General features: G+C 46.8%; 1 protein-coding gene across 2 annotated transcripts; it reads right to left on the bottom strand.

Annotated features, from left to right (window-relative positions):
• Nucleotides 1-767: 767 nt before the first annotated feature.
• On the bottom strand, nucleotides 768-23,530 carry LOC147638337 (uncharacterized). 2 transcript variants are annotated; one of them, XM_086798263.1, is made up of 2 exons: nucleotides 22,661-23,530; nucleotides 768-1,246 (listed from the first exon to the last, which is right to left on the bottom strand). In XM_086798263.1, the coding sequence occupies exon 1, from the start codon at nucleotides 23,513-23,515 to the stop codon at nucleotides 22,691-22,693; it is 825 nt and encodes a 274-aa protein (XP_086654389.1). In that variant the 5' UTR covers nucleotides 23,516-23,530; the 3' UTR covers nucleotides 768-1,246; nucleotides 22,661-22,690. The 2 variants fall into 2 exon arrangements, with proteins under 2 accessions (XP_086654389.1, XP_086654388.1); XM_086798262.1 differs by lacking the exon at nucleotides 768-1,246 and adding an exon at nucleotides 1,395-1,781.
• Nucleotides 23,531-26,625: the final 3,095 nt, after the last annotated feature.

Here is a 26,625-nt window from a genome sequence, read left to right as displayed (position 1 = left end):
ATTAAGACTAAAATTATATGTAAATATAGAAACTTGGAAAAAATTGAAATTAGATTTTAGCAACATAAAGGTAGAATATAGTCATCTTCATAATCGAGAATAAGACATAGTGTTCAACCCAAGGGAGCCACCAAAGGTCCTTATTTGCGAGAATTATGAGGAAGACACTTATTTGAAGAAATCATACTCGATTCTTATGATAACATCTATTTCAATCCAACTAAGTTTAGAAAGCTGTTGGATACCTGAGCAATACGACATTGATGTATAGAAGCCTTGATTGATCGCACTACTCTTAGTATAATCTTTCGTTGTAGTTATTTAGAGTTAATAGAGATTGGGATCTCACATTTTAACCAATCCTTGAAAATAAACTTCGAAAACATGGAAGACTCATCCCATAGGGAAAGGCATTCTAACCAATGAGTTTGACACAACTATCCAAACCACACCATAAATATGTACAAATGTTGCAACAATTTGTTGGATAGTGAAGATGAAAACCAAGACTCCAAGCCTCTGAGGATTAGATTCATGACTTGCAACCATGGACAATCTTCCACAAAAGCTTGGAGGACGGAAGAATGAGACTATGGATTGCACATGATAAGAGAGAGAGAAGTGCTATGTAGTTGCTTGGCATTTGCGATTATGACGACTATCACAAATACAAGCAGCCAACGGACTGACCAATAATTGGGCCCTTAGTAAACCCCTCCAATGTTTGGATCCCGCAAGAACTCTTTATAATAACCCAAAACCCAAGCTTAATATAGGCCATGTTCCAATTCACACAAAGAAAGTTTTACAGTCTCGTGCTAGATTCTTTAAGACATAACATGAATCATTCTGACTGACTTCTCCAATCTTCTGACACATTCGCTGCAGTGTTAGGATATTATTCATGCTACACTAAAATTGGTGCCAGATTGTTTTCTTCGGCCCTATAACATAAGCTTGTATACTTGCTTGTTGCAATTTCAGCTCTCTCTGGACATTTTTCTCTCTAAACATAAGAGAACTTCACCAAAATTCAGCAATGTTTTGAAAAACAAAGCATTCCTATGAGAATTCCTAATGTGTTCTAGCAGCTCCCTCTTTAAGAACAATACACCCCCAGACCAGCAGCAGCCTCTTATAACCTTACATATCATTTGACCAACTAGTCCAACCGTACAAAACAATGCACCCTGTCATTATAATTTGACCAACTAGTCCAGAATGACACTCTTTGCAAATTTCCTAGCTGTTTCACAAGAAAAGGCACCCTGCTGTTAAGATAACATTCAAGCCCGCAACAATACATATGAAAAAACATGTTCAGAAGAAAAAGCCTTGAGACAATAGAGCCTCTCTCATAAAGCCACTCCACTCAGAACAGGACTAAAACTCGGTTGCAAAAAGAGAAACATTGCACATGTGCATGCCTTGTCTGGGAACTACGAGATGTTTTAATGGTTTTTGCACATGGTAAGTATTCACATAAGTTATTTTTACAGCTAATTTTATGTACTAGTAAGGTCTAAATGCACGTACACACCACACAACAAGGCCAGACAAATTATTGAATGTTTACAAAAGCTAGGCCAAATATTTGAGAACTCTATCTACACAATTACCCTCACATAGTTAACCCGGGCTGATGAATGCATAAATTGACCAAGGCCAGTTTTGGGGGTGCACTATTCTCTAAGGTTAACTTTACAAACCAAACCCAGTTTAAAGTTGGATCCAGTCTCATCAGTTATTCAGTACGCAATCTAGCAGAAGGCTTCCACCACCTGCAATTCCCACCATCAACCAGAAAACAATCAGAGCACCCCACACACTTGGGCCATCACTAAACCTCCGGGCTGGATTGATCTCTCTCTCTCTCTCTCTCCACACGCACGCACACACATTCATATTCACCTTGATTTAAGAACAGTCATTTTTTCTAGTAGCATTTATGGTCAAAATTTGATCAAAATTCAAAGCAGAGACTAAACTGTTGTAATCACCACCTCCATCACCATGTACCATGGTACTGTGTGCGCGTATGTGCATGTTCTGTTTTGGAAGGGGGGGCGGGGAGGGGGGGGGGGCATTCATGGGCAAACAAAATCCATTTTCTGAGTACTTTTAGGCAATAAAGAGATTGTCAGCTTTGGAACTGCAAAGGTTTTCAGCCTTCCTTGCCAATGATACTTGGCAGCTCCCAACCTTTCTTGCCAGGGTACATGCTCGTTTACTACTGAGTGCAAACAAGTTGGCCCCGTTACTCCCAAAAAACAAGAGTACATTTTGTACTCACAAACACTCGTTTCAAAGATCCTGTTTTGTTGAAAATAGGAGAGCTTAGATAGCCTGAGACATCTGTATATGGCCCAGAAGTTTTTGCTCGCCTGCCCTACAGCTAGCTTTAGTGCAACCACCTTGTGGATCAAGAACACCTCAAGGCTCTCGCACCATGATGCCATATCCCCTGTAGACCTCTTTATTACAGCTCCAGTTCACCAATCTTCTAGCGTCTAGGATATTATTATACACTGATACACAGGCTGAGTTCCAACCACAAGGACTAAACTTTTCAATTACTCTCCTGGAGCACCTTTACGATAACTGAAGCCCTTTGTTCTTGACCTGATTCCCTATCGCCTTCAATTTTCGTCGCATTCCCCTTGACCAACACAAAAACCCTAGTTTGCTTTGCAGAATGGTTTCTGAAGTTGTAAGAGATCTTCAAAACAGAGCCTATTCAATTTATACTATCAAATAGATCTCCTCAATTAAGACTTGCTCCTCAACAAGGCAACCTTCTTTACTTTTGGAACCTTCACATTTGCAAGATATGAAGATTGGCACTTCACCCTTCCAAAACAAGTAAATAGCAGAGCAAGGCTGTCTCACCCATTGTGGGTGTGGTCTCATTTTTCTGCCTAAAAGCTGACATAATCCTCAACCGCACATGATGGGCTCAGCGGGTCAAGACAGAAAAGAACTCTTTACATTCCAGACGGGCCACAGTTCTACACCACAAGGACCCCTGCATCAACAGAACCCCTCACACAGCCACCCAAAAACTTAGCACAACCAAGTGGGCTGCTGGTCTGAATCTCTCAATGTTACAAATCTACAATAGCAAACTTATCAAGATATACCTAAAATTGCCCTTCTACAGTCTGCAGAATTCTCATGATCAGCCTGTTGGAAGTTGGCGATTTCGAGCGTGTGATCTATGGCTAGAAGGTGCCTTGGATTATCCCATAAGTGGAAGCATGGGAAGTTGAAGAGCCATATATAGGCTAGAGTGGCACCTTGTCATAATCATCTCCTCCGGCCGATGTTTTGGGAGGCAACTCACCGGGAGATGGGAGCCCGATGGAGGGATGCTGCAGCGCCCGTTGGGGGTGTTCGTGGTTCTTGATGGTGATGCATCTCCTACGTGCGTTAGTCTTCCGCTGCACATTCTGACATGGTATAGAGCAGAGTTACATGCCTCTATCTCTCTCTCTCTCTTGTGCTGTTTTTCTGCATTGCGTTTGCTCGTGTTCTCAGATTTGGTCATCATCTCCGCTGCATATTCTGACATGGTATCAGAGGCTAGAGCCATAGGCTCTTGATAGTTCTTGGGATTTGTGTGAGCAAGAGGGGGACTGTTGTGCTGCTGATTGGTGGACTGTACGGGATTGTTCGGGAAGAGGAGAAGCAAGAGAACGGCGGGCTGATTTGCTGTACAGCCACTTGCAGGTGTAAGTTCTTCTTTGTTCCCACCAACCCACCCACCCTTTTTCAAAGGACATCCCCGCAATGGCAGATTTGTTAGAGATGGCCGAGAGGCATGTGAAGATCCCTACACTCCCCACGTTCCCGGTGGACTGTCGATTGGACGGGAACAACTACGGCATATGGAAGGTTATGATCGAATCTGTTCTGGAGTCTTACGACCTTGCGGATTTCATCATTGTTGGGGTTCCACGGCCGGAAGTAGAGGAAGGGGAGTTACCGTCAACCCGCTGAAAGGACCGGGAGGCACAGGCACAGTTGTGGGATCGTGTCAACACCAGGGTCAATTCATTTATCTTCCTCAACTACACACCGCAAGTAATCAATCATATCAAGGATGAGAGGACCTGTAATGATTGTGGCGAGAAAGGCCACTATTGGAGGCAGTGTCCCAAGCGGAAGACCGAAAAGGGTGAAGATTCCTCAGCAGCAATCATGAAGACTCCGGCTTTTGTGCACTTGGAGGTGATGGACACCGATGCTTCATTTTCTTCAGGCAGGGAGGAGGTTGGAGGACTCTCCACTACGGATACTCGGGAGTGGATTCTAGACAGTGGTGCTTCCAGGCACATGACTCCTTCCCGTTCAGATTTACAGGATCTCTGCAAGTATTTTGGTCACATTCTTACTGGGGATACGTCCAGTATCCCAGTTCACAGAGTGAGGGCAGGTTGGAGATAGTTCCCGATGGCAGAGGGGGGAAGCATTCCTCCCAGATGTTGTATGTTCCGTCACTTGGTTTGCAAGATTGGTGTACGGGTGGAGTTTGATGAGCATTTTGTTGCTCTCCAGGACAAGGCATCAGGCCAAGTAGTTTGGGAAGGCGGAGTGGAGAACGGAGTTTACAAGCTTTCAGCACTCTCTCTCCCAGGTCCTCAGGTTTGTGATGAATGGCAGTCTAGTAATGGCCACTTAAGTGTGGATACGCTGCAGGTGCAGGCTTTCCGGGACCAGATGGTGGATAGCTTGCCAGTTGATGGCATCAGTTGGCAGGAACTTTCCAGTACTGATGTTGGTGGTTCTTGTGTTCGTCAGTCAGAGGAAACTGAACAGGTAACTTATGCTCTGATGTCTCGTAGCATTCAGGACACAGAAATTCCTGTATATGAGGATGTTCTTTCCACGGGGACCTCTCAGAAAGCCAGGCAGGTGGCAGTAGATTACTTGCAGAAGGAGGTGGATTCTCCAGGCTTTGTGGTTTCGGATTCAGAGGGGGTGGTTGACAGGTTTCAGAAGGCCTTGCGTGGTCTTCAGCAAGTTTCCAAGACTTGGCTTTCCATCGTAACAAGTGTTAATCCTTGTGAGCAGTGTGATGTCTCTTTGACTCGGAAGCAGAATGGTCCATTGATTTGGTTGATGGATACCGGATTGGATGGAAGCTTCCTGATGAGGCAGTTGAGCTCATGGTTGCAGGTGACTCTTTAGGAGGCAGGATTGCGTATCTTGTGGTTTTTGCGGCATGCAAAGGATCATGGACTCTTTTACACAGGAGGGGGATTGATGGATGGAGTTCGACTCCACGGTTGGAGTGACTCAAATTGGGAGGAGATCCGAACACAAGGAGATCTACTTCAGGCCCACGAGCAGTTTTACGGGGCAGTAAGAGGTAGTCATCTTTTGGCTTGTCGTCGACGGAGACAGAGTACCGGGCTACTTGTGATGTTGCTTGTGAGGTGGTAAGGTTGCAGAGGTTGCATGGTAGGATTGGGCTTCCACTGGAGGAATCCACAGTCATCCAGAGGCACTTTGTTCGTGAACAGTTCGTTGCTGATGACATCTTGCTAGAGTTCTGTTCGACGGAGGACAGTACGGTGGACCTCTTCACGAAGTCACTATCTCGGGATTTGCTCAGGCAGCACCCCAGCTCCCTGTGGTTGGTTTCAGGGCCAGGAGCTGAGAGGGGGTGTTCGAAGTCATCTCTTGTCTTTACTGAGACACTAGGGCCTCTTTTGTGGGTGTGCCTACCCTTGTAGGTGTTGTTCTCATTTTTCCTCACTTCCCCTATTTTTCCCCATATTTCTCCCATTTTTTCTGTGGCTTGGAGGGCAATCCTGTGGTGGCAGGTGGACCTCTGATGCCGGCCAACTGCATTTGTTTATGCTGGAGGTGGCCGACTATCTTGGACAGGTCGTGGACCTTTTTCAGATGCTGGCCGACTTGGGATATCTGGCCAACTAGTGATTTCTGCTGGTCGTGGGATATATGGTCCAATCGGTTGCCTTTGGAGCTGGCCGACTGCCACTTGGGAGCCATATAAAATGGCCCCACAGTCCTTGCCACTAATTGTATTATATTCGAGATCTTCTTGTGTATACATAGTAGAGTTATACGCCTCTCTCTCCATTGCTATCTATTTTCTGCACTTGCTTTTGTGTTTCCAGATTTTTGTCATCATCTCCGTTGCGTATTCTGACATGGTATCAGAGCCCGGGCATGTGTGGTCCTAGGCGGCTCAGGCGTGTGTGGTCCTAGGCAACCCCCTCGCGCCTCGATGGCTTGCGGAGCTCGAATCAAGGAAGGGTGTTGGAAGGCTGGTGATTTCGAGTGTGTGATCTATGGCTAGAAGGTGCCTTGGATTATCCCATAAGTGGAAGCATGGGAAGTTGAAGAGCCATATATAGGCTAGAGTGGCACCTTGTCATAATCATCTCCTCCGGCCGGTGTTCTGGGTGGCAGCTCACCGGGAGATGGGAGCCCGATGGAGGGATGCTGCAGTGCCCGTTGGGGGTGTTCAAGGTGCTCGATGGTGATGCGTCTCCTACGTGCGTTAGTCTTCCGCTGCGCATTCTGACACAACCTCTTGTACCTTCCATTTTTGGTTAATCAAAATAATTCCTTGAGAACTGTTTCTACACTACATCACTGTATTGACTATGCATATTCATACAAACGAGCACATGAGCAGAGAAATTATCCAAATTCTGTAGCATGCGGCCAGTATGATTGTGTAACACAAAGCATAGCCTTCTTTATACCTTTCTGTTTGAGTGAGTTTAAGCAATCCACTTTAATTCTTAAACAAGGAGATAGAGCTTTAAAGAGAGAAGATGGAGAGTCAACACTAGATGGGGTCCCAACTACCCACTTAAGCGCCCCCTCCCACAGCTGAGATATGCCCACGACATGCTGAAAATTGACTTTAATGCAAGCACTTTCCATACACATGGCTTGTGGGCCTATTATGCTAGCCAACTGGATGTTGCTGGCCGACTAGATGCTCTCCCATGCTTGGCCATGTGTTATATACCTAGACACTAATCTATGGATTAGGGACCTAATCCAACATTGGCTAGGCTTCTTGGATTGATAAAACAGACTTAATGGCTGTTTATAGTAGGTTATCTATTTATGGCATAGTTATCACCATATAAGTGAGAGCTTGGGTTCTTATGAGACACAATTGTGCCGATGTACCACTAAAGGTCTAGCTTGGACCAAGCGAGCAGACATGCTAATGTCGTGCACGTGGCGAGATTGTAGGTTGGTGTTTGAAGGCCTTCGCGCAGGCTTCAATGGAATGGGACACTAGAGTTAGACATGGGCCCATGGGATTATGCCGGAAGCCCTAGCCTTGGCTCGGGTGAGATCGATGGATGATAGTCGTGGTTGGGAGGTGAGCTACTTTGCTACCTCATGATTTGGTTTAGTACAAACCATGTTTTCAACTGTGTTCAAGGCAGATTTTGGGAAGGACTTCACAACATGTTGGCCAACTGTGCCAAAGGGCTGGCCAAGTGTCAAGGTTGTCCCTTAGTGGCACTTGGTAGCTCTTGGTGGTTCTTATTGGAGCCCACCTAAGAAGTTGTGACGACCGTAGTTCGTGCCTAACATGTCCTTAGACTAGGGCTCACAATGGGGTCACGGCATACGACAAATAAATCCCTTATGGGTCCAACTCATGTAAAAATGTAGCACTCATGATGAGCCAGTGTGTCACATAGCATCTCAATGCATAAGTGCAAGTAACATTCCCTCCTGATTAGTTTGACGACATTTGCACGGCTTCCAAGTAGTCCGCAAAAATATGGGGGTACTCTTGGAAAAACTCTAGGTGGAGCCAAACAGCTTTGTGAGTCCCTCAGTCCTTGAACTTGGTGTAGAACTATCACGAGTCATCGGACCAAACAATGCTTCCACTTGTGGCAGAGAATTTGCTCGAGCTCGATGACTTTTGCCTCGTCCACCACATTGCCACTACAAGTTATTGATCATCTGGAGCCTTGTGCAAAGATGGTCCAGCATAAGGCTTCAACCATGAGACATAAGGTGCCCTTGTGGCCAAATCTACATGAAGACTCGATCACCCTACGTTTGGCTTCCTCGCCTTCTGTTCCTCGGCAAGTTCTTGGCGTCTTTGATGCTCCATATCAAAAGAAGCATGCCTTCAAATTCCATGGGACCCTGCTCATTAGGCTTTCCTACCTCTTAAGCTTGTCGAAGTTATAGCTTTGCAAGTCTCTTTTGCTCCATTAACTCTTGAATGAAAGCTTCGTTGCTTTGTAGAAGCATCATTTCTTCATTGGAGGTGTCTTCTTGGACACTTTCTTCTTCAATGTGGTGTCTTCTTTGAAGCTTTCTTCTTTTTCTCCCAATAGCTGGGTGATTCTTCCCAACCTTAGTTTTACCATCCACAGGATGCTCTCACATTAGGTAGCCACGTTGGGTCACAACTAGAACCTTTGATACCAATATAGCATGCAACATGCAACCCATATGATCATGTGACACACAACAAGGCCTTCGCTATACCTTTATATATATACCTAGATGAATCCAGGAACATGCCCAAATTCACCTTTAAGGAACGTGCATGTTATATACTCATGGTAGTCAACCCACAAGACTATATAGCTATCAACTCCATTATGCATAGTATGGACTAGATACTAGATACTACGACATCCCCACTAACATTATTAGTGCCCAATAGTGGGTGTAGAACTCTGTATCAAGATATGCTCTCACACACACACTCCACACACACACACAGTGCACACACACATAAGAGCATATATTCAAACCTCCGGAGATGAGGGCAGACTCAGCCATAATGAAGCCTAGCACTAAGGGAAGTAGCAAATAGAAAGAGTTTAAGAAATCTATTTTAATTCTTGAACAAGAAGATAGAGTTGTAGAGAGAAGATGGAGAGTCGACCCAAATGGGGTCCCAACTACCCACTTAAGAACCTCCTCAAGCAAGCAAGAGTATTTGCTTTTATTACTTTCAAGAACTTCTTTACAATGCAAACTTTACCAAGAACTTACCAACAACGGTTGATCGAGGAATTCCAAACGCAAGGATGAAGTAGACCAAACGCCCAGCTGAACCATCAGGCAGTCTGTAGACGGCTAGAAGCCACTTCGGGAGCCAATTTACACACCCAGATATAGTGAAGAAATGCAGGACTGATGGCTGAATGCTAACGATAACTTCTCCAGCCTTGGACTGTGGTATGCGGAGGTGCTCTGCGGTAGAGACGTATGCACAAGTCAAAAGACTCAAGCACACATGATAATTGAAGTGTTTCACTACTCAACTATGCAAAGAATAAGATTATTTATGAATGGGACTAAGGGACTGCATATATATGCTTCCCTGTTGCAAGTTGGATAGATTATATGCAGCCAGCCTACTTAGATATGCCCACAGCATGCTGAAAATTGATTTTTATGCAAGAGCTTTCCATACTCGTGGCTTGTGGGCTAATTATGCTGGCCGATTGGATGCAGCTGGCAGACTAGATGCTCTCCCATGCTTGGCCATGCTGGCCAATTGTGCCAAAGGACTCGCCAAGTGTCAAGGCTGTCCCTTAGTGGCACTAGGTAGCTCTTGGTGGCTCTTATAAGAGCCAACTAAGGCTGAGCCTATGCCTATGATGCCTAATTCTTCTACAATGCTAATTAGCTCTAGGATGAGCTAAATGCTATGTTCTCCAAGTAGGTTAAGTGACACATACCGACACCTAAGGCTTTAGATGTGAATATGTAGCTCATGCCTGACATGTCCTTGGACTAGGGCTCACAATGGGGTCACGGCATACAGCAAATAAATCCATAAAAGGTTCTACTAATGTACAAATACAGCACTGATGATGAGCCAGTGTCACATAGCACCTCAATGCACAGGTGCATGTGACAAACTACAGCATGCCTATTACCCAAGAAAAGGCTCCAAATCTCACAAATAAGTTACCATCTTCAAGTTGGTCATGATTTCATCCATGGAACCATCAATAGCCTCTTCTTCAAGGTGTTCTTCAACGAAAGAGACACAAAGGTTTAAAATCGTGGCTGTGAGATCAGTGGACATGGCTGCGAATTAGAAACGCAGCCAGCTGTACAGTGGGAATGCTAAGAAGGCATACCTCTTGGATGGAGATATGGGAATAATTCAATGTGGAAATCAATGTTGAAAATTGCTGCCAGATATATTATATGACGATAGAAGATAATTACAATTTTCTAAAGCATCTCATTGTCTCAGATAAGCATTTCACCTGCCTGAAACCATTCTAAATACTACAACTACAAAGCCTTTCAAGTGGGAAAAAATGTGGCCAGCGGTCTTGTACTTCATTACATAAATCAGCTGGAAACCATGTTTAGGGCAGTAATTGGCAGCGAAAGATTGGATGGTCCAGAGTCATGGTTGAAAGCCACTAGATGCAAGGTTGGAAATGCAGCCTGTAATCTCGACACATGTCGATGCTTAGCAATCCCTCCGATCCCACAAACCAAGGTACACATGGATTGTGTCTAGTTAAAGCACTTTCAATACACCGCCCTATAATATGGCACATATTTCTCATAGCATGGACATTACCCCAAGAAATGAACTACCCTATCCAGTGAAGCTTCAAGTGAACAAACTGGAGGAGCTACTAGCACTCCATCCCCTCCCTTTCCACTCCCCCACTTGCATACAGATTCTCAATGGTCAATACTTGAGTTTGATATATTCGTCCATGTTGCCCAGAACCCATCTCATCAAGGAATGTGTGAGTGCAATGCACATGTTTGCACCTAATTTCAAGTGACAACAAGTACTACATATAGTACATGCCCTCAGCAAGACAGTCAAAACAGGCTAAAATTAGGAGTCTCTAAAGGAGAAACAAGGCCAAAACAAATTCATCTTACACAATAAAATGTAAACAAGCTCAGACTAAAGGTCTTGCAATATCTGATTTGAATGCTTCCTTGAAGGCATAAATTCTAGAAAGAAAAGCAGCATAAAATCCCAACATCCCAAAACCATGAAGCTCTAGCCATACGATTGCCCTAGCATACAAAACATCATCCCATCTTCAAGTAGCATCATTGAAAGAAGCCATGTGGTTGTAAAACTGCAAAGCAAAGAAGCATCCAAAGAGCATTCGCTCCAAGAGAGAGAGTTGAGACTGCATCAAGGCCACAAGAACGAGGTTGCATCACATGTGCGTAGGGTAGTGTTAAAGGCAAAAGTTTGACTCAGCTGAATAACGAACTGGATTCGGATCCTGCTAGCTACACCTGTTGGACAGGCTGTTGTCTGTCATTATATAAGATATTTATAGTCTCTTGGGGGAAAAAATGTCACGTGCATCCCACACTTGATGCCACGTGGACATATTTGAACAAGAAGGTGCAAGACTTGGAGTGGAAAACCGGTCCCATGTGAGCCCAGTCCGGAACGAGTCAACCACGGTTCCACTCTATGCGTCCAAGGTCAGGTGTGCATTGTCCTGCACATGACGCAGTGCCAGTCCGCGCTGTGAGTCTACCTCTAGAATGATGTCGGATGTTCTTGTTAGAAGTCATCTCCTGTCTAGATTTATACACCAGGGCCTTTGTTGTGGGTGTGCCCGCCTTATCAGGTGTTTTATCATTTTTCCTCACTCCCCGTATTTTTCCCCTATTTTTTCCCATTTTTCTGAGGCTTGGGAGGGCTGCCAGATGATGCCAGGAGCACCCCAGTGCTGGCCGACTCGATGTTCATCAGTCGTGGGCTTCAGGGCTGCTGGCCGACTGGTTTTGATCAGTCGTGGGCATCTGTATGCTGGCCGACTGCATTTATGCAGTTGTGGGACTTTTTCTCCAGTCGTGGGCACTCTTACTTTTGGCCAACTGCCCTCTATGGGAGGTATATATAGGACCCCAGCCCCCATACCTTATTTGTATCATTTCTCGGGATCTTCTTGTGTATATAGAGCAGAGTTACACGCCTACATCTCTCTCTCTCTCTTGTGCTGTTTTTCTGCCTGCGTTTTTGCTCTTGTGTTCCCAGATTTGGTCATCATCTCCGCTGCGTATTCTGACATGGTATCAGAGCCTAGGCTCTAGATAGGTCTTGGGATTTGTGTGAGCAAGAGGGGGACTGTTTTTGTGGCTGATTGGTGGACTGTTTTGGGCTGATCGGGAAGAGGAGAAGCAAGAGGAAGGCAGGCTGATTTGCTGGACAGCCACTTGCAGGTTTTAGTTCTTCTTTGTTCCGACCCACCCACCCTTTTCAGAGTACATCCCCGCAATGGCAAATCTGTTTGAGATGGCCGAGAGACATGTGAAGATCCCGACACTCCCCACGTTCCTGGTGGACCGTCAGTTGGACGGGAGCAACTACGGCATATGGAAGGTGATGATGGAATCTGTTCTGGAGTCCTACGACCTCGCTAATTTCGTCGTCGTTGGTGTTCCACGGCCGGAAGTAGAGGAAGGGGAGTTACCGTCAACCCGAAAGGACCGGGAGGCCCACACGCAGATGTGGGATCGCGTCAACGCCAGGGTCCGTTCGTTTATTTTCCTCAACTACACACCACAGGTAATCAATCATGTAAAGCACATGACGCTGGCCAAAGGTATATGGCAGCATTTGGCCTCACTTTACAACAGGGTATCGCCCATGAAGAGGATTTCCTTGGAAGTACAGATGCGAGTTATGAGCCCTGCAAAGTCGTCGACGATGCGGGAGCATATTAACAAGCTGCAGGCTCTTCAGCAAGAAGTTCTTCAGGCTGGGAAGGAGATATCGTCAGAGGACATGGCCATCACGTTGCTGTCACATCCCTCTTCGTACTCAGCATTTTACTCCTCTTTGATTACCAGTGGCAGGCTCAGCACCATCACATGGGAGGAGCTTGTGCCCATGGTCCTGGACCAAGAGGAACGATTCACGATCCCTCCTCAGGGTGGAGGTTCGGAGGCCTTAACTGGCCAACGGTGGAAAGGCCGTAACTCGGGCAAAGGGAAGGCTTCATCGGAGAAGTTTTTTGAGAAGAAGTCCGACGCTGACCGCGAGAAACTGAAGGCAGAGAGGACCTGTAATGATTGTGGCGAGAAAGGCCACTACTGGAGGCAGTGTCCCAAGCGGAAGACCGAGAAGGGTGAAGACTCCTCAGCAGCAATCATGAAGACTCCGGCTTTTGTGCACCTGGAGGTGATGGACACCGATGCTTCATTTTCTTCAGGCAGAGAGGAGATTGAAGGATTCTCCGCAACGGATACTCGGGAGTGGATTCTCGATAGTGGTGCTTCCAGGCACATGACTCCTTCCCATTCCGGTTTACAAGATCTCTACAAGCTTTCTGGTCATATTCTTACTGGGGATACGTCCACTATCCCAGTTCACAGTGAGGGCAAGATGGAGATAGTTCCCGATGGCAGAGGAGGGAAGCATTCCTCCCAGGTGTTGTATGTTCCGGCACTTGGTTTTCATCTGTTGTCAGTGCATCAGGTTTGCAAGACTGGCGTACGGGTGGAGTTTGATGAGCATTTTGTTGCTCTCCGGGACAAAGCAACAGGCCAAGTGGTTTGGAAAGGCGGAGTGGAGAATGGAGTTTACAGGCTTTCAGCACTCTCTCTCCCAGGTCCTCAGGATTGTGATGAGTGGCAGTCTAGTAATGGCCACTCAAGTGTGGATACGCTGCAGGAGCGGGCTTTCCGAGACCAAGTGGTGGATAGCTTGCCAGTAGATGGCAGCAGTTGGCAAGAACTTTCCAGTACTGATGTTGGTAGTTCTTGTGTTCGTGAGTCAGAGGAAGCTGAACAGGTCACTTATGCTCTGATGTCTCGTAGTGTTCGGGACATAGAACTTCCAGTAGTTGAGGATGTTCTTTCCACGGGGACCTTTCGGAAAGCCAGGCAGGTGACAGGTGCTTACTTGCAGAAGCATGCTGGCCAACTGCATTTATGTAGTCGTGGGACTTTTTCTCCAGTCGTGGGCACTCTTACTGCTGGCCAACTGCCCTATCACGTGCATCCCGCACTTGGATGCCACGTAGACATTTCTGTACAGAAGGTGCAGGACCTGGGATGGCGAACTGGTCCCATGTGAGCCCAGTCCGGGACGAGTCAGCCAGGGATCCATCTCAGTCGTCCGAGGTCAGGTGTGCATTGTCCTGCACATGAGTCCAAGGTCAGGTGTGCATTGTCCTGCACATGAAGCAGTGCCAGTCCGCGCTGTGAGTCTCCCTCTGGAATGATGTCAGATGTTCTGTGTATCTGGTTTGCAATTGGATGCCAGGCCTCTGTAGGCATGTAGGTTTGCATGTAGAGATGGGGCCAGCCCATAGGGCTACCCCAAGTTAGAAGATCTTGCACTTGCACTTGTAGTGTGGGCATGGGGGAGGTGTAGAACCACCCCCAAGGGGCCAGGAGGGCCCATATTGTGCCCACCAGCCATGGCTTGGGCTGGAAGGGTTGTCGGCCAGCCTTAGGACCTTGGGACAGCCAGCCGGCTGGGCAACAAGGTCTAGAATGTCTGTCAGCCAAGTGTGGGACAGCCCACACAGACTGCCCAGCAGTACAGTACCCTTGCGCAGGGCTGTCCAGCAGTCAGGGGACTCTTCTTGGTTCATGTGCATGGTGCCCAGCAGCCAGGATGCTGCCCCAGAAGGCTGCGCAGGCTGGACAGCAGTATGAACACATGCGCAGGCTGGACAGAAGGTAGGCATAGTGTGAAAGCATTAATTATAAGTGTGCAAGCACTTTATTAACAAGACACAGTCGTGGAGCTCCCTGAAGCCAGCCGACTGCATATAGTAGAGGGTATAAATACCCAAGACTTAAATCATTTCACTCATCTCATAATTCACCAAGTGCTCCAAGCAACCAAGGGCCAGGACAGCCAAGAACATTGCTAAAGCAAAGGGGTGAAGGACTGAAGGTCAAGGGCAGGTTTTCCAGCCAAGAAAAGGTCAAGTACTTTGTATTTGTTTCAGATTTACATCATTCTAATAAAGCAAATACACCATCCGTGGTGGGGGCCCTACAGAGGGTAATTGGGACCCAATACTGTGTCCTTCTCCATCTCCCCCTTCTCTCTCTATTTTCTGCACATCGTCTTCCAGTTTTGTGCGTTAATTCCGTCGCGAAAAGAGTGCTGTTTTCTGAGTTTTGAAGTACCGATCCATCTCCGAAGCTTCCGCATATTACAGTGGTATCAGAGCTCACTTCAAGGACAAAGATTCAGCAAAGAAAACCAGAAAATTTTTCGCTCGTGTGGTTGGTTTTTAGACGCCGGTGGACTACCCCTTTCGGAGTGACTCCTGTCCCTCGAAGGACGGTTGGTTTTTAGCCTCCGGAAGCCTCCGGAAGTCTCCCACACAGATAGTGGATGGTCAGATTGCGTTCCGGAAAGGAACTGCATTTTCTCGCTATGGCGAACTTCGGCGACGAGAGAGAACCAGAACCATGGGACCAGAGTGCACCAGGCAGCCCAGCTAGGGCACCCGGCTTGAGTGTACAAGACATGTTCCAGCAGATGATGCGAGCAATCGTCGCAAACCAGACAACCAAGTTGGATGAGCAGAAGGCGCGGATTTTGGCTCTGGAGGAGCGTTCTCGCTTCCCAGCGTCGCGTTTTCCATCTCCTCCTCCCTCTCCTTCCGTATCCCAGATACCAGATCCTCGTCACTCACAGGGACCCTCTCGCAGGGTCACAGCCGCAGCCAAGCTCCTTGCTTGAGATGCAGATGCGTGCATTGGAGATTCGACAACGAGAAGACGAAGCCATGCGACGAGTGGAACACGAGCATTACCTCCGAGCTTTGGACGCCAGATTGACACCGGCGGCGCCCTCGAATCATTTTCCCGAGAAAATGAATTTCAGTAAGTATAATGGTAAACTCGATCCCACTACTCTGTATTCATGGTTACATCAATTTGAAGCTTACTTTGCCGCAGTTAGGAAATCAGATATTGACAAAGTGATCTTAGCCAGTTGGTATTTGGAAGATGAGGCCATTCCTTGGTAGACTCAGTGGGCTCATGCCCACACCAGATCAGGTATGGCAGCTTATGGGTGGGACGAGTTCATCCGTGACCTTAAGCAGCGGTTTTTACCACCCCACTACCTTGAGCGACTCGAAGACGAGTTCAGGGGTGCGCGTCAGAATGCGCAACCAGTCCTTCAGTTTGCCAATAGAATTTCGACCTTGTGTCTACAATTAGGCTTATCTGATGATACAAGAAAGGGCAGTTTTTGTATGGCCTGGACACGCACATCCAATGGGAGGTGCGTATGTTTAGACCAGCCACCTTTGAGGACGCACTCTCGCTTGCGCAGAGTGCAGAAATGAAACACAATGGTGGCAAGCCCAAGACTTCCCAGCCGGCTTCTCCCAAGGCTAACGCCTCGGGGGGCAAAAGCCAGAACCAGACGGGGTCTTCCCCAGGACAGAGCCCGGGAGCCTCTGGCTCCAAGAACTCGAACAATGCGTCTAAGCTTACTCCAGACCAGAAAGCGGAGGCAGGCAAGACAGGTGGCAAGTTGAGTGCTGAGGAGCTTTCTCAGTACAGGAAGGAGGGTAGATGTTACTTTTGTCACACAAAAGGACATACTTCTCGGGATTGTCCGAAGAAGCCTCCAAAGGCCGCCGCCGCCTCCACAGCTTCCGTGGTGAGCACAGCTCCCCCACAGATCCCAGCGGCTACCCCTACTTCTTCAACCCCCGGTGCTTCAGTTGGAGCAATTATTAGCCGGGAGCTCGAAGATAAGCAGAAGGGCGCCCATGACCAGGAGTATGAGCGCAACGAATTGCTCAAGTCCTTTGGCTACATAGGTGGCCAGAGAGTCGTTGTCTTGTTTGACAGCGGCAGCACGGAGGATGTGATCACGGAAGAGGCCGCTAGGCGTGCCCGTTTCGAGCTGACTCCGGTGGACAAGCAGGTTGAGGGTTTTAGCACAGGTATGACAACGAGCGTCAAGTATGAAGCTCTGGGTGCTAAATTAGTGATTCAGGGCATAGAGTTTGTGCGTGACTTTATGGTTGCCCCTCTTGTAGGAGCAGACATAATTTTGGGTATCCAATGGTTTCACAAGTTTCTTCCTGATGTCAAGTGGGACAAGCACACGTTCCAGATCGATCGGAATGTGTCAAACACCCCTGTGACCATTAAGTGTGAGCCAGGTATTCCAAACTTTCCGCTCATAAGCCACTTGCAGGCTAAGCGAGCAGTCAGGAAAGGCGCACAGTGTGCGATGATTTACGTCCAGACAGCCCAGACGGTGGCCAGTGCTTCCGAGAAGTACTCGGTTCTCCATGAAAAGTTCCAGAAGATTTTTCTTCGGGACAGTCTCCCTCCCCAGCTTCCCCCGTCCAGACCGGAGGATCACAAGATTGACCTCCTCCCAGGCTTGGAACCCCCGAGCAAGTTTCCGTATCGCCTTTCTAAGGCAATGGAATCGGAGTTGGACCGCCAACTCCAAGAATTGTTGCAAGCTCGCTTCATCCGCCCCAGCGTGTCGCCATTTGCAGCACCGATCTTATTTGTCAAGAAGAAAGATGGGTCTTCTCGGTTGTGTGTCGATTATCGTGCACTCAACATGCTGACTATCAAGAGCAGATTCCCGATGCCTCGAATTGACTATATTCTCGAGAGGCTGAATGGAGCTAAGGTGTTCTCTGAATTGGATTTAAAGAGTGGGTACCACCAGGTTCGGATTGTTGAGGGGGACATCCCCAAGACAGCTTTCCGTACAGAACGGGCCCACTATGAATTTGTGGTTATGCCATTTGGATTGACGAACGCCCCAGCTACATTTAACCGCATGATGATGCGTATTTTCCGGGAGTTGATAGGAGTGTGTGTGTTCATATTTTTGGACGACGTACTCATATTTTCAGCTACAGTTGAGCAGCATGACATTGATGTGGAGAAAGTCCTTAAGTTGCTGGAAAGCAACGAGCTCTACGTCAATGAAAAGAAGTCAGAATTTTATCTGTTCCAGGTACATTACTTGGGATATATAATCAGTGCCGAAGGCATTCGACTTGATCCGGCTAAAGTGGCCGAGATTGTTAACTGGGAAGTACCTCAGACTGCTTATGACATTCGATCATTTGTGGGTATATGCCAAGCATATTCCACCCACATTGACAAGTTTTCTGATCTCTCGGCAGACCTCACCGATCTGCTAAAGGGAGTGAAAACAAGGAGGCAAAAGATTCGAATGACTCCACGAGCGTTGGAGGCATTCCAGAACCTCAAGGTGGCTTTGTCAGAAGCGCCTTGTTTAGCCCTTGCCTCGTGGGACGAACCATTTCAGGTGATCACCGATGCGAGTAACATCGCAATTGGAGGTGTATTGCAACAGAATGGTCATCCGGTAGCTTACATGTCTCGTAAGTTACTGCCCGCCGAAAAGAATTACTCAGTCTATGATCGTGAACTCCTAGCAGTCATTCAGGCCTTGAAACATTGGAAACATTTCCTGTATGGCCGTGACTTCGAGGTCCGCACTGACCATCAGGCATTGCGCTGGATTCAGACGATGCCAAGTGCACAGTGGAGTGATCGATAACACCGCTGGAGTCAGATATTCCAGCAGTTCGGTGGCATGATTGAGTACCTTCCAGGAAAGGCCAATCCAGTGGCCGATGCTTTGAGTAGGAAGGGACAAGTATCTACGATTCAGACCACTAGACTAGACCTTGTTGGTACAGGACTAGAAGACATGAAGCACACGTACGCGGATTCCGAGGAATTCGGTACACAGTGGGAACAGGCATTGGATGCCACAGGACCATGCCATTTTCTGATACGCGATGGTTGGCTTTACTACAAAGGCCGACTGTGTGTCATGAAATCATTCCGGGCAGCTCTTCTCCATGATGCCCATGACGCCATTACAGGTGGTCATAGGGGCATGAATTCGACTCTGGAGAAATTAGAACGGCAATACTATTGGCCAAAGATGAGGCGTGATGTGTTTACATATGTACAACGCTGTGACATTTGTCAAAAGGTGAAAGCTCCTCGTGGAAAGAAGATAGGGTTGTTACAGCCTTTGCCAATTCCTGAGGGTCCTTTCCAAGACATTTCGATGGACTTTGTCACAAATCTGCCTCCCAGTCCGAGTAAGCGTAATACACAGTGTTTGACTATTGTTGACGGGTTCAGCAAATTTGTGATGCTTATTCCTTGCAGGGCCAATGTGACCGCCGAGGATGTTGCCCAGCTATTCATTCGGCATTGGTACCCGATTGGTGGGATTCCTAGGACCATAGTGTCAGACCGAGATGCCAAGTTTACCAGTCATTTTTGGAGGGCATTGTTTGATAATTTTGGTACTAAGTTGAATTTTTCCAGTGCATTCCACCCACAGACAGATGGCCAGACAGAGATATACAACCAGTTGGCCTTTGATGTGCTGAAGTGTTATGTCCACGATCAGCAAGGTAAGTGGGAATCGTTTTTGCCTTTAGTTCAAGCTGTTTTGAATGACTCTTTTTCTTCAGCTATTGGCAGGACTCCATATGAGGCAGTGTTTGGAAGGCCTTTCCAGTCGTTGTTAACCAGGACTTCGTCTTCAGTACCGGAGGCGAACAGAGTGACGGAGGCTTACCAGGAGATCCTAGAGTCCGTTAAAGACAGACTGGCTAAAGCGCAAGAGGCCTACACTCGACAGGCCAATAAAGACCGAAGGGACATGAAGTTTTCGGAAGGAGATTGGGTATATCTTCGGATTATGAAGCAAAGATTAAAGCAGGTGGGCAAGCGATGCCCAAAGTTGTCTTTCAGGAGCTTCGGACCATTCCCCATCCGGAAAAAGATTAATGAGGTGTCTATGCAGTTAAAGCTACCTCCGAGTTGGACTATGCACGATGTATTTCATGTCAGTTGGTTAAAGCCATATGCAGGTCCACCCCCTTCAGAGGTCAAAGACGAAGCGGAACCAGACATCCTTGATGAAGCAGAAGTAATGGTTCCAGAACAGATCCTTCTGCACCGTTTCAAGCATGGCTCAGGCCGAAGACTACGACAGTTTCTCACGAAGTTTCAAGACCAAGGAACTCATGAAGCGGTATGGCTCGACAAAGAATTTTTCGAAGACTATCCGGCTTTATTGACGGATTATTTGGAGGCTATGCAGCTTCCGTCAAGTTAAGCAGAAGGGGATGTCACGTGCATCCCGCACTTGGATGCCACGTAGACATTTCTGTACAGAAGGTGCAGGACCTGGGATGGCGAACTAGTCCCATGTGAGCCCAGTCCGGGACGAGTCAGCCAGGGATCCATCTCAGTCGTCCGAGGTCAGGTGTGCATTGTCCTGCACATGAAGCAGTGCCAGTCCGCGCTGTGAGTCTCCCTCTGGAATGATGTCAGATGTTCTGTGTATCTGGTTTGCGACTGGATGCCAGGCCTCTGTAGGCATGTAGGTTTGCATGTAGAGATGGGGCCAGCCCATAGGGCTACCCCAAGTTAGAAGATCTTGCACTTGCACTTGTAGTGTGGGCATGGGGGAGGTGTAGAACCACCCCCAAGGGGCCAGGAGGGCCCATATTGTGCCCACCAGCCATGGCTTGGGCTGGAAGGGTTGTCGGCCAGCCTTAGGACCTTGGGACAGCCAGTCGGCTGGGCAACAAGGTCTAGAATGGCTGTCAGCCAAGTGTGGGACAGCCCACACAGACTGCCCAGCAGTACAGTACCCTTGCGCAGGGCTGTCCAGCAGTCAGGGGACTCTTCTTGGTTCATGTGCATGGTGCCCAGCAGCCAGGATGCTGCCCCAGAAGGCTGCGCAGGCTGGACAGCAGTATGAACACATGCGCAAGCTGGACAGAAGGTAGGCATAGTGTGAAAGCATTAATTATAAGTGTGCAAGCACTTTATTAACAAGACACAGTCGTGGAGCTCCCTGAAGCCAGCCGACTGCATATAGTAGAGGGTATAAATACCCAAGACTTAAATCATTTCACTCATCTCATAATTCACCAAGTGCTCCAAGCAACCAAGGGCCAGGACAGCCAAGAACATTGCTAAAGCAAAGGGGTGAAGGACTGAAGGTCAAGGGCAGGTTTTCCATCCAAGAAAAGGTCAAGTACTTTGTATTTGTTTCAGATTTACATCATTCTAATAAAGCAAATACACCATCCGTGGTGGGGGCCCTACAGAGGGTAATTGGGACCCAATACTGTGTCCTCCATCTCCCCCTTCTCTCTCTATTTTCTACACATCGTCTTTCAGTTTTGTGCGTTAATTCCGTCGCGAAAAGAGTGCTGTTTTCTGAGTTTTGAAGTACCGATCCTTCTCCGAAGCTTCCGCATATTACATGCCCTCTATGGGAGGTATATATAGGACCCCAGCCCCCATACCTTATTTGTATCATTTCTCGGGATCTTCTTGTGTATATAGAGCAGAGTTACACGCCTACATCTCTCTCTCTCTTGTGCTGTTTTTCTGCCTGCGTTTTTGCTCGTGTTCCCTGATTTGGTCATCATCTCCGTTGCTTATTCTGACAGTTCTGTGTATCTGGTTTGCTACTCGATGCCAGACCTCTCTGTAGGTAGGTGGTTTGCATGTAGAGATGGGGCCAGCCCATAGGGCTACCCCAAGACCATTAGTGTGGACATGGGAGAGGTGTAGAACCACCCCCGAGGGGCCAAGTGGGCCCCGGTTTGCCCACAAGCCATGTGTTGGGCTGGAAGGGGCTGTCAGCCAGTCCTATGGCCAGTAGGCAGCCAGCCGACTGGGCCACAGGCCCTACAGGGGCTGTCGGCCAGATGTGGGACAGTCCACATAGGTTGCCCAGCAGCCCAACAGTCCATGCACAGGGTGGCCAGCCCACCTGCATAGTGTGAAACATTTAAAAACATTTTATTGCTATTTTTCTGCTGGTCATGAGCATTTAATGCTGGCCGACTGAGTACCTAAGAGGGTATAAAAGGTCAGTCACAATTTCAGTCATAGCATCTCATCAATCACAAAGTGCTGAAGCATATCAAGGGCCCGGACAGCCAAGGGAGAAGCTAACACAAAGGGTGAAAGCTGAAGGTCAAGGGCACGGGTTTTACCTCAGCCAAACAGGTCAAGATTCAGTCTTTATTTTCTGATTTGCATCATTCTAACAAAGCAAATACACCATTCGTGGTGGGGGCCATGTTCGCGACCCAATACTGTGAGTGTGTCCTCTTCTCCCTCTCTCTCTCTCTCTCTCTCTCTCTCTCTCTATTTTCTGCACATCTACTTCAGTTCTATGCATTATGTTCGTCATGAAAGATTGCCGAATTCTGAGCATTGAAGTTACCGATTTGACCCCGACGCTTCCGCATGTTACAAAAAAAGAAGAGCTTGACTACATCAAAAACAAATCATTATAGAAAGCACAAAAATTACGGCATCATGTATCCCAATGTAGTGTCTTGCATCATTGAAGATAGCTGTAGTTTTGTACTAATAACTATTGGCCACTCTAAAAGACTAGCTATACACTAGAACCAATCATAGCTACTATCTTGTCTGAACGGCAGGCACAGAGGCAAAAACATAGTATAAATAAGACCAACCGAAAAGACAGGCAACATCAGTCTCATCTTGAGGTCCCACGTAGCATCTGCTAGCATGCCATAAACTAGAGACGTCCTACGTTCATTGAAACCTGAAACACTAGACTTGTTCTCCTGACATGGGGCAAAGCTACCTTCATATAATGTATGCTCCCGGGAAGTGGTCAAGACCGTCCTCCTGAAGTATTGCTGCTCTTTCCAAAACCACCTCTTTCACTGAAGACGAACCGCGGGTCTGTATTAGGCGCAAACTCTGGTTTCTTCATGGATAGAATCTCCCGGCCACCACCACCACGACGGACGACACGAACAGTGAGCTCTTGTCCCACCTTGAAGAGGCGCTCTAGGATGACAATGCCGCCTGTAAAGCCTAGATCGAGGGCAGGAAGGTATCCCTCTCTGCCATTGGGGAGGGTAAGGAAGTAGCCAACGGGGATGACATCCTTGATGATGCCCTGCATGGTGCCGGGCTCTCCTTTCTCCAAAAGCTTGTGAGGGGCGAGGTCGATGCGTTTGGCTTCTTCTTCAAGCTCGGCATTGCGCTGGGCCTGCGAGATAGGCTCTCTTCTGATGGCCCTAACGCTCTCTCGTCGGGAGGGATTCGTGAGCATGCGCGCCTCCAAGCTTGCAGGGGCTCTTGACGCCATGTGGCCGCTACCGATACACCTGCTTTCGGCGTTTCCGGCAGCAAAGGTCGTGTACGCCCTTGTGCTGGCTGCCTTGGCCTCTGGCTCCACTTTTACCCCAGCACAGAGAAGCCTGTCTGCTCCGAAAGCTCGCCTGCGACACAGGCTCCTGCCGTAGGTCGAAGCCCTCGAAGCAGAGAGAACCTGTGCCGAGATATGGCGGCCGAGTGCTACTTGGCTCATCTTGGATACAGAGAAATAGCAATCCGGGTTAAAACTACAACTGATGTGCAATGATGGTAGCAAGGCATCTCCATAGTTAAAGTCAGCTTGCCCAAAAAGATGGGAGGAGTGGGGATTCATCACTTGCCTACTAATGCTAAGGCATGACTTGCCTACTCATGCTAAGGCTGGGTGGTAATTAGCCTACTTCAATGTCTTCAACATGAAGGAATCTGGACCAAGATGCTCAGAGAGGTGGTGGAAGAATTTGAGGTTCAACTTAAAGGCAAGTGGATTGGGTTGGATTAGAAAGATAAGCTGATGTCATTTTCTCCTCTGAAAATTGTGAACTCCCTGTTCTCCAAATTCCTATGCCGGAATTGGAAAGAGGTGGTAGGTTTGATTAAATGGAATGGGTGCACTAGAGCCTCTGGGAACTCCTTCTTTAGCTTGGGCATTTGGTGGACTCATAGATTTACCCCCCCCTCCCCCTTTGGCTCAACTTAATGCAAGGACATCTAGAAGGCTAAACAACACGTGTCTAAGAAGACTAGGGGACCTCTGGGACTGCTCACAAGTGGGCTGGAAAGAGCTGCATCAAATTGAGGGGGAATTTGGAATACAACAGACTGAACTAGAAGGCTAAACAACACGTGTCTAAGAAGACTAGGGGACCTTTGGGACTGGGTTGAAAAGAGTTGCATTAGATTGAGGGGACCTTTGGGACTGGGCTGAAAAGAGTTGCATTAGATTGAGGGGGATTTTGGAATACAACAGAGTGAACTACAGGTTTTGAATTCTATGTTAGAAGAGGTTGAGAAAGGGTGGACCTCTACACACTTCAATGGAGCCTCTTGGATACATGATTGGGCCTGGTTCAATGGGGTTAAATTGGATAAAATAACTGTCAAGGTAGTATATGAGGAAATGAGTAAGAGTGAGATTAATGTCAAATACTGTAACAAAATTTGGAAAGTTAGGTGGTGCTTGAGTACTTGCAGGAAGAGGTGGTCTAATATAGGAATTACACATTCCAATGAAAGCTCGGACATTTCTATGGAGAGTATGTTTGTTGGCCTTACTCCTTGGATTTAAACTGCTTCAAAAAAACTTTACTGTGCTGGAGTTTGTCCTAGATGTAAATCAACAATTGAAGAGGGAAAGCATGCTTTCTGAGATTGTCCTGCAATCACGAGGTTTTGGGGTAGGATAGGCAAATGGGTGGATGAGAACTTGGGGGTTAAGGTTTTTTGGGGAGACTGGTCTAGGGAGACTAACTAATGGGGCTAGTGATCTTGATTTAATATTATGTATTATAAGGTATTCTTGTTTGTGGGGGATTTGGATCTCTAGGAATTTGCTGATATTTAACAACGGGGCTAGTCAAGGGCTAGATGTATTAGAGATGATGTTCAAATGTGTGAACTATTGCCGGTCTATATATTATACAAACAAGCTGAATAATAATTTGTTTGTTGAGGCAGTCCATGCATTACAAGCATTTTTTGATATGTGGTAAGTGTACACTTGGAAAGATGTGAGGACCAAATATCCCAAGTTTGGACCCAAAACTAAAAGGTGGTACCAAAAAGAGAAGCAGTATACCTTCATGGCCTTAATTGAAAACCCTATAGGCAGGAGACCAGTGGTGAAAGTCTAGACCAAGGGTGACTACTTTAAAGAGTAGACTCCTAAGGGATTCACTTCTAATATTCTGGTGGTTTGCCTGTATGCAATTGGCATACCAAATATCTTGGGAGAAGTCTTCTTTTGTATGGGAGGATGAGAGGTGGAATCTAATATGTGATCTTCTCAATAGAGACTGGGAATAGAAGTGATGTGGTAGTAGTTTAAAAAGACTTGTTGTAAATATATAAATGGTTGTTTTGCCCTATTAATATAAATATATACTTATTGTTCGCAAAAAAAAAAACCAATTGGGCCTTAACCTTACACAACATGCTAATGTTTTCTTTGGTCAAACTTAAAAGGTCTAAACCTTCAATTACAAAGGGTAGAAAAAGGGAAGTTCAAGAACGAGAGCTTCTCTCTCTAAGTTGACTTCTGCTTCGGCATCGCAATCTCCTAAGCACACCACCCTCTTGCTCTAGCCATTAACCTCCTTCCACCCAACCATATTCTCCTCGCAACAACAGGAAAAAATGAGAGAGAGAGAGAGAGAGAGAGTCTACTACATTTGAACCCCCATCCTCCGCCAAATCCAGAAACCCCTCTATGCTTTGTTAGTTGCTAATTTCCATTCTCTACTTATTAGCACTACACCCACAACATGCATAGATCTACCGATACACGAGTAGGAGCAAGGACAACAATGTGCAAGGAGAGGGAGGGACCGATAGTATTTGCGTGTGTGTGTGTGTGTTTGTGTGTGTGTGTGTGTGTGTGTGTGTGTGTTTGTTTGCATGTGTGTGCGTGTGTGTGTGTGTGTGTGTGTGAAAGAGAGAGAGAGAGAGAGAGCTTCTCTAAACCACCTTAGACAAAGCTCACATATCAAGGAAGAAAAAATTAAAGAGAGCATTAGAAAGGAAATATGCCTCCCCACTATTTTTTCTCCTATAGAGCGGCATGGGAGAGATAAAAAGAGAGCATGCATGCAAAGTGACACATTTGAAAAAATATCGCCCTAATATTTTCCAAAACTTTGGTTTGAAAAAGGACCAAAATACTTTACAAAAGGTTACTCTTCAAAATAAAATTCTCTCTAACATAATCACACTTGATTAATTAATTACCTAGAAAACATTTAAGGTGCTTTTTCTCACAAAAATTATATAGTACATCTATTAATTAGAAGTGGCATGCACCAAGTTAATTAAAACTAAATGTTAACCCATTCCTAGGGTTAACAAGATCTACCGCCATTATCTTACATCAAGGAGTCATGATAGATACACCAAAGGGCCATACATTCAAGATATGAAGCAATGGTGTCCAAAGCTACAACTTAGACGGGTGCCTGTAATCGTGTAACTGAATATTTATGGCAATTCCTACAAGAGCATTTGGTAGCATGTAGGATGAAGTGCCAAGTGATGTACTTCATGGATATATTATGAGAGTAGTCATTGTAATAGCATTAGGCCTCTTACGAGCCTAAAGTGCCCGACCGGCCACAGTTTAAGTGAGTGTGAACATTTATGGCCATGTATATAAGTAAATATCTCTCATAATACAATATACTCTCCCATTGTGCAATTGAGTCTTACTCTTACTAATCTCTCACCTTAATG

The sequence above is a fragment of the Cibotium barometz genome, chromosome 5 (assembly GCF_041138505.1).
Source record: "Cibotium barometz isolate CiBa-2024 chromosome 5, ASM4113850v1, whole genome shotgun sequence".
In the NCBI taxonomy this organism is placed as follows: domain Eukaryota; kingdom Viridiplantae; phylum Streptophyta; class Polypodiopsida; order Cyatheales; family Cibotiaceae; genus Cibotium; species Cibotium barometz.
The sequence above is the reverse complement of the archived record's forward strand: the minus strand, read 5'-3'. Positions and strand labels throughout refer to the sequence as shown.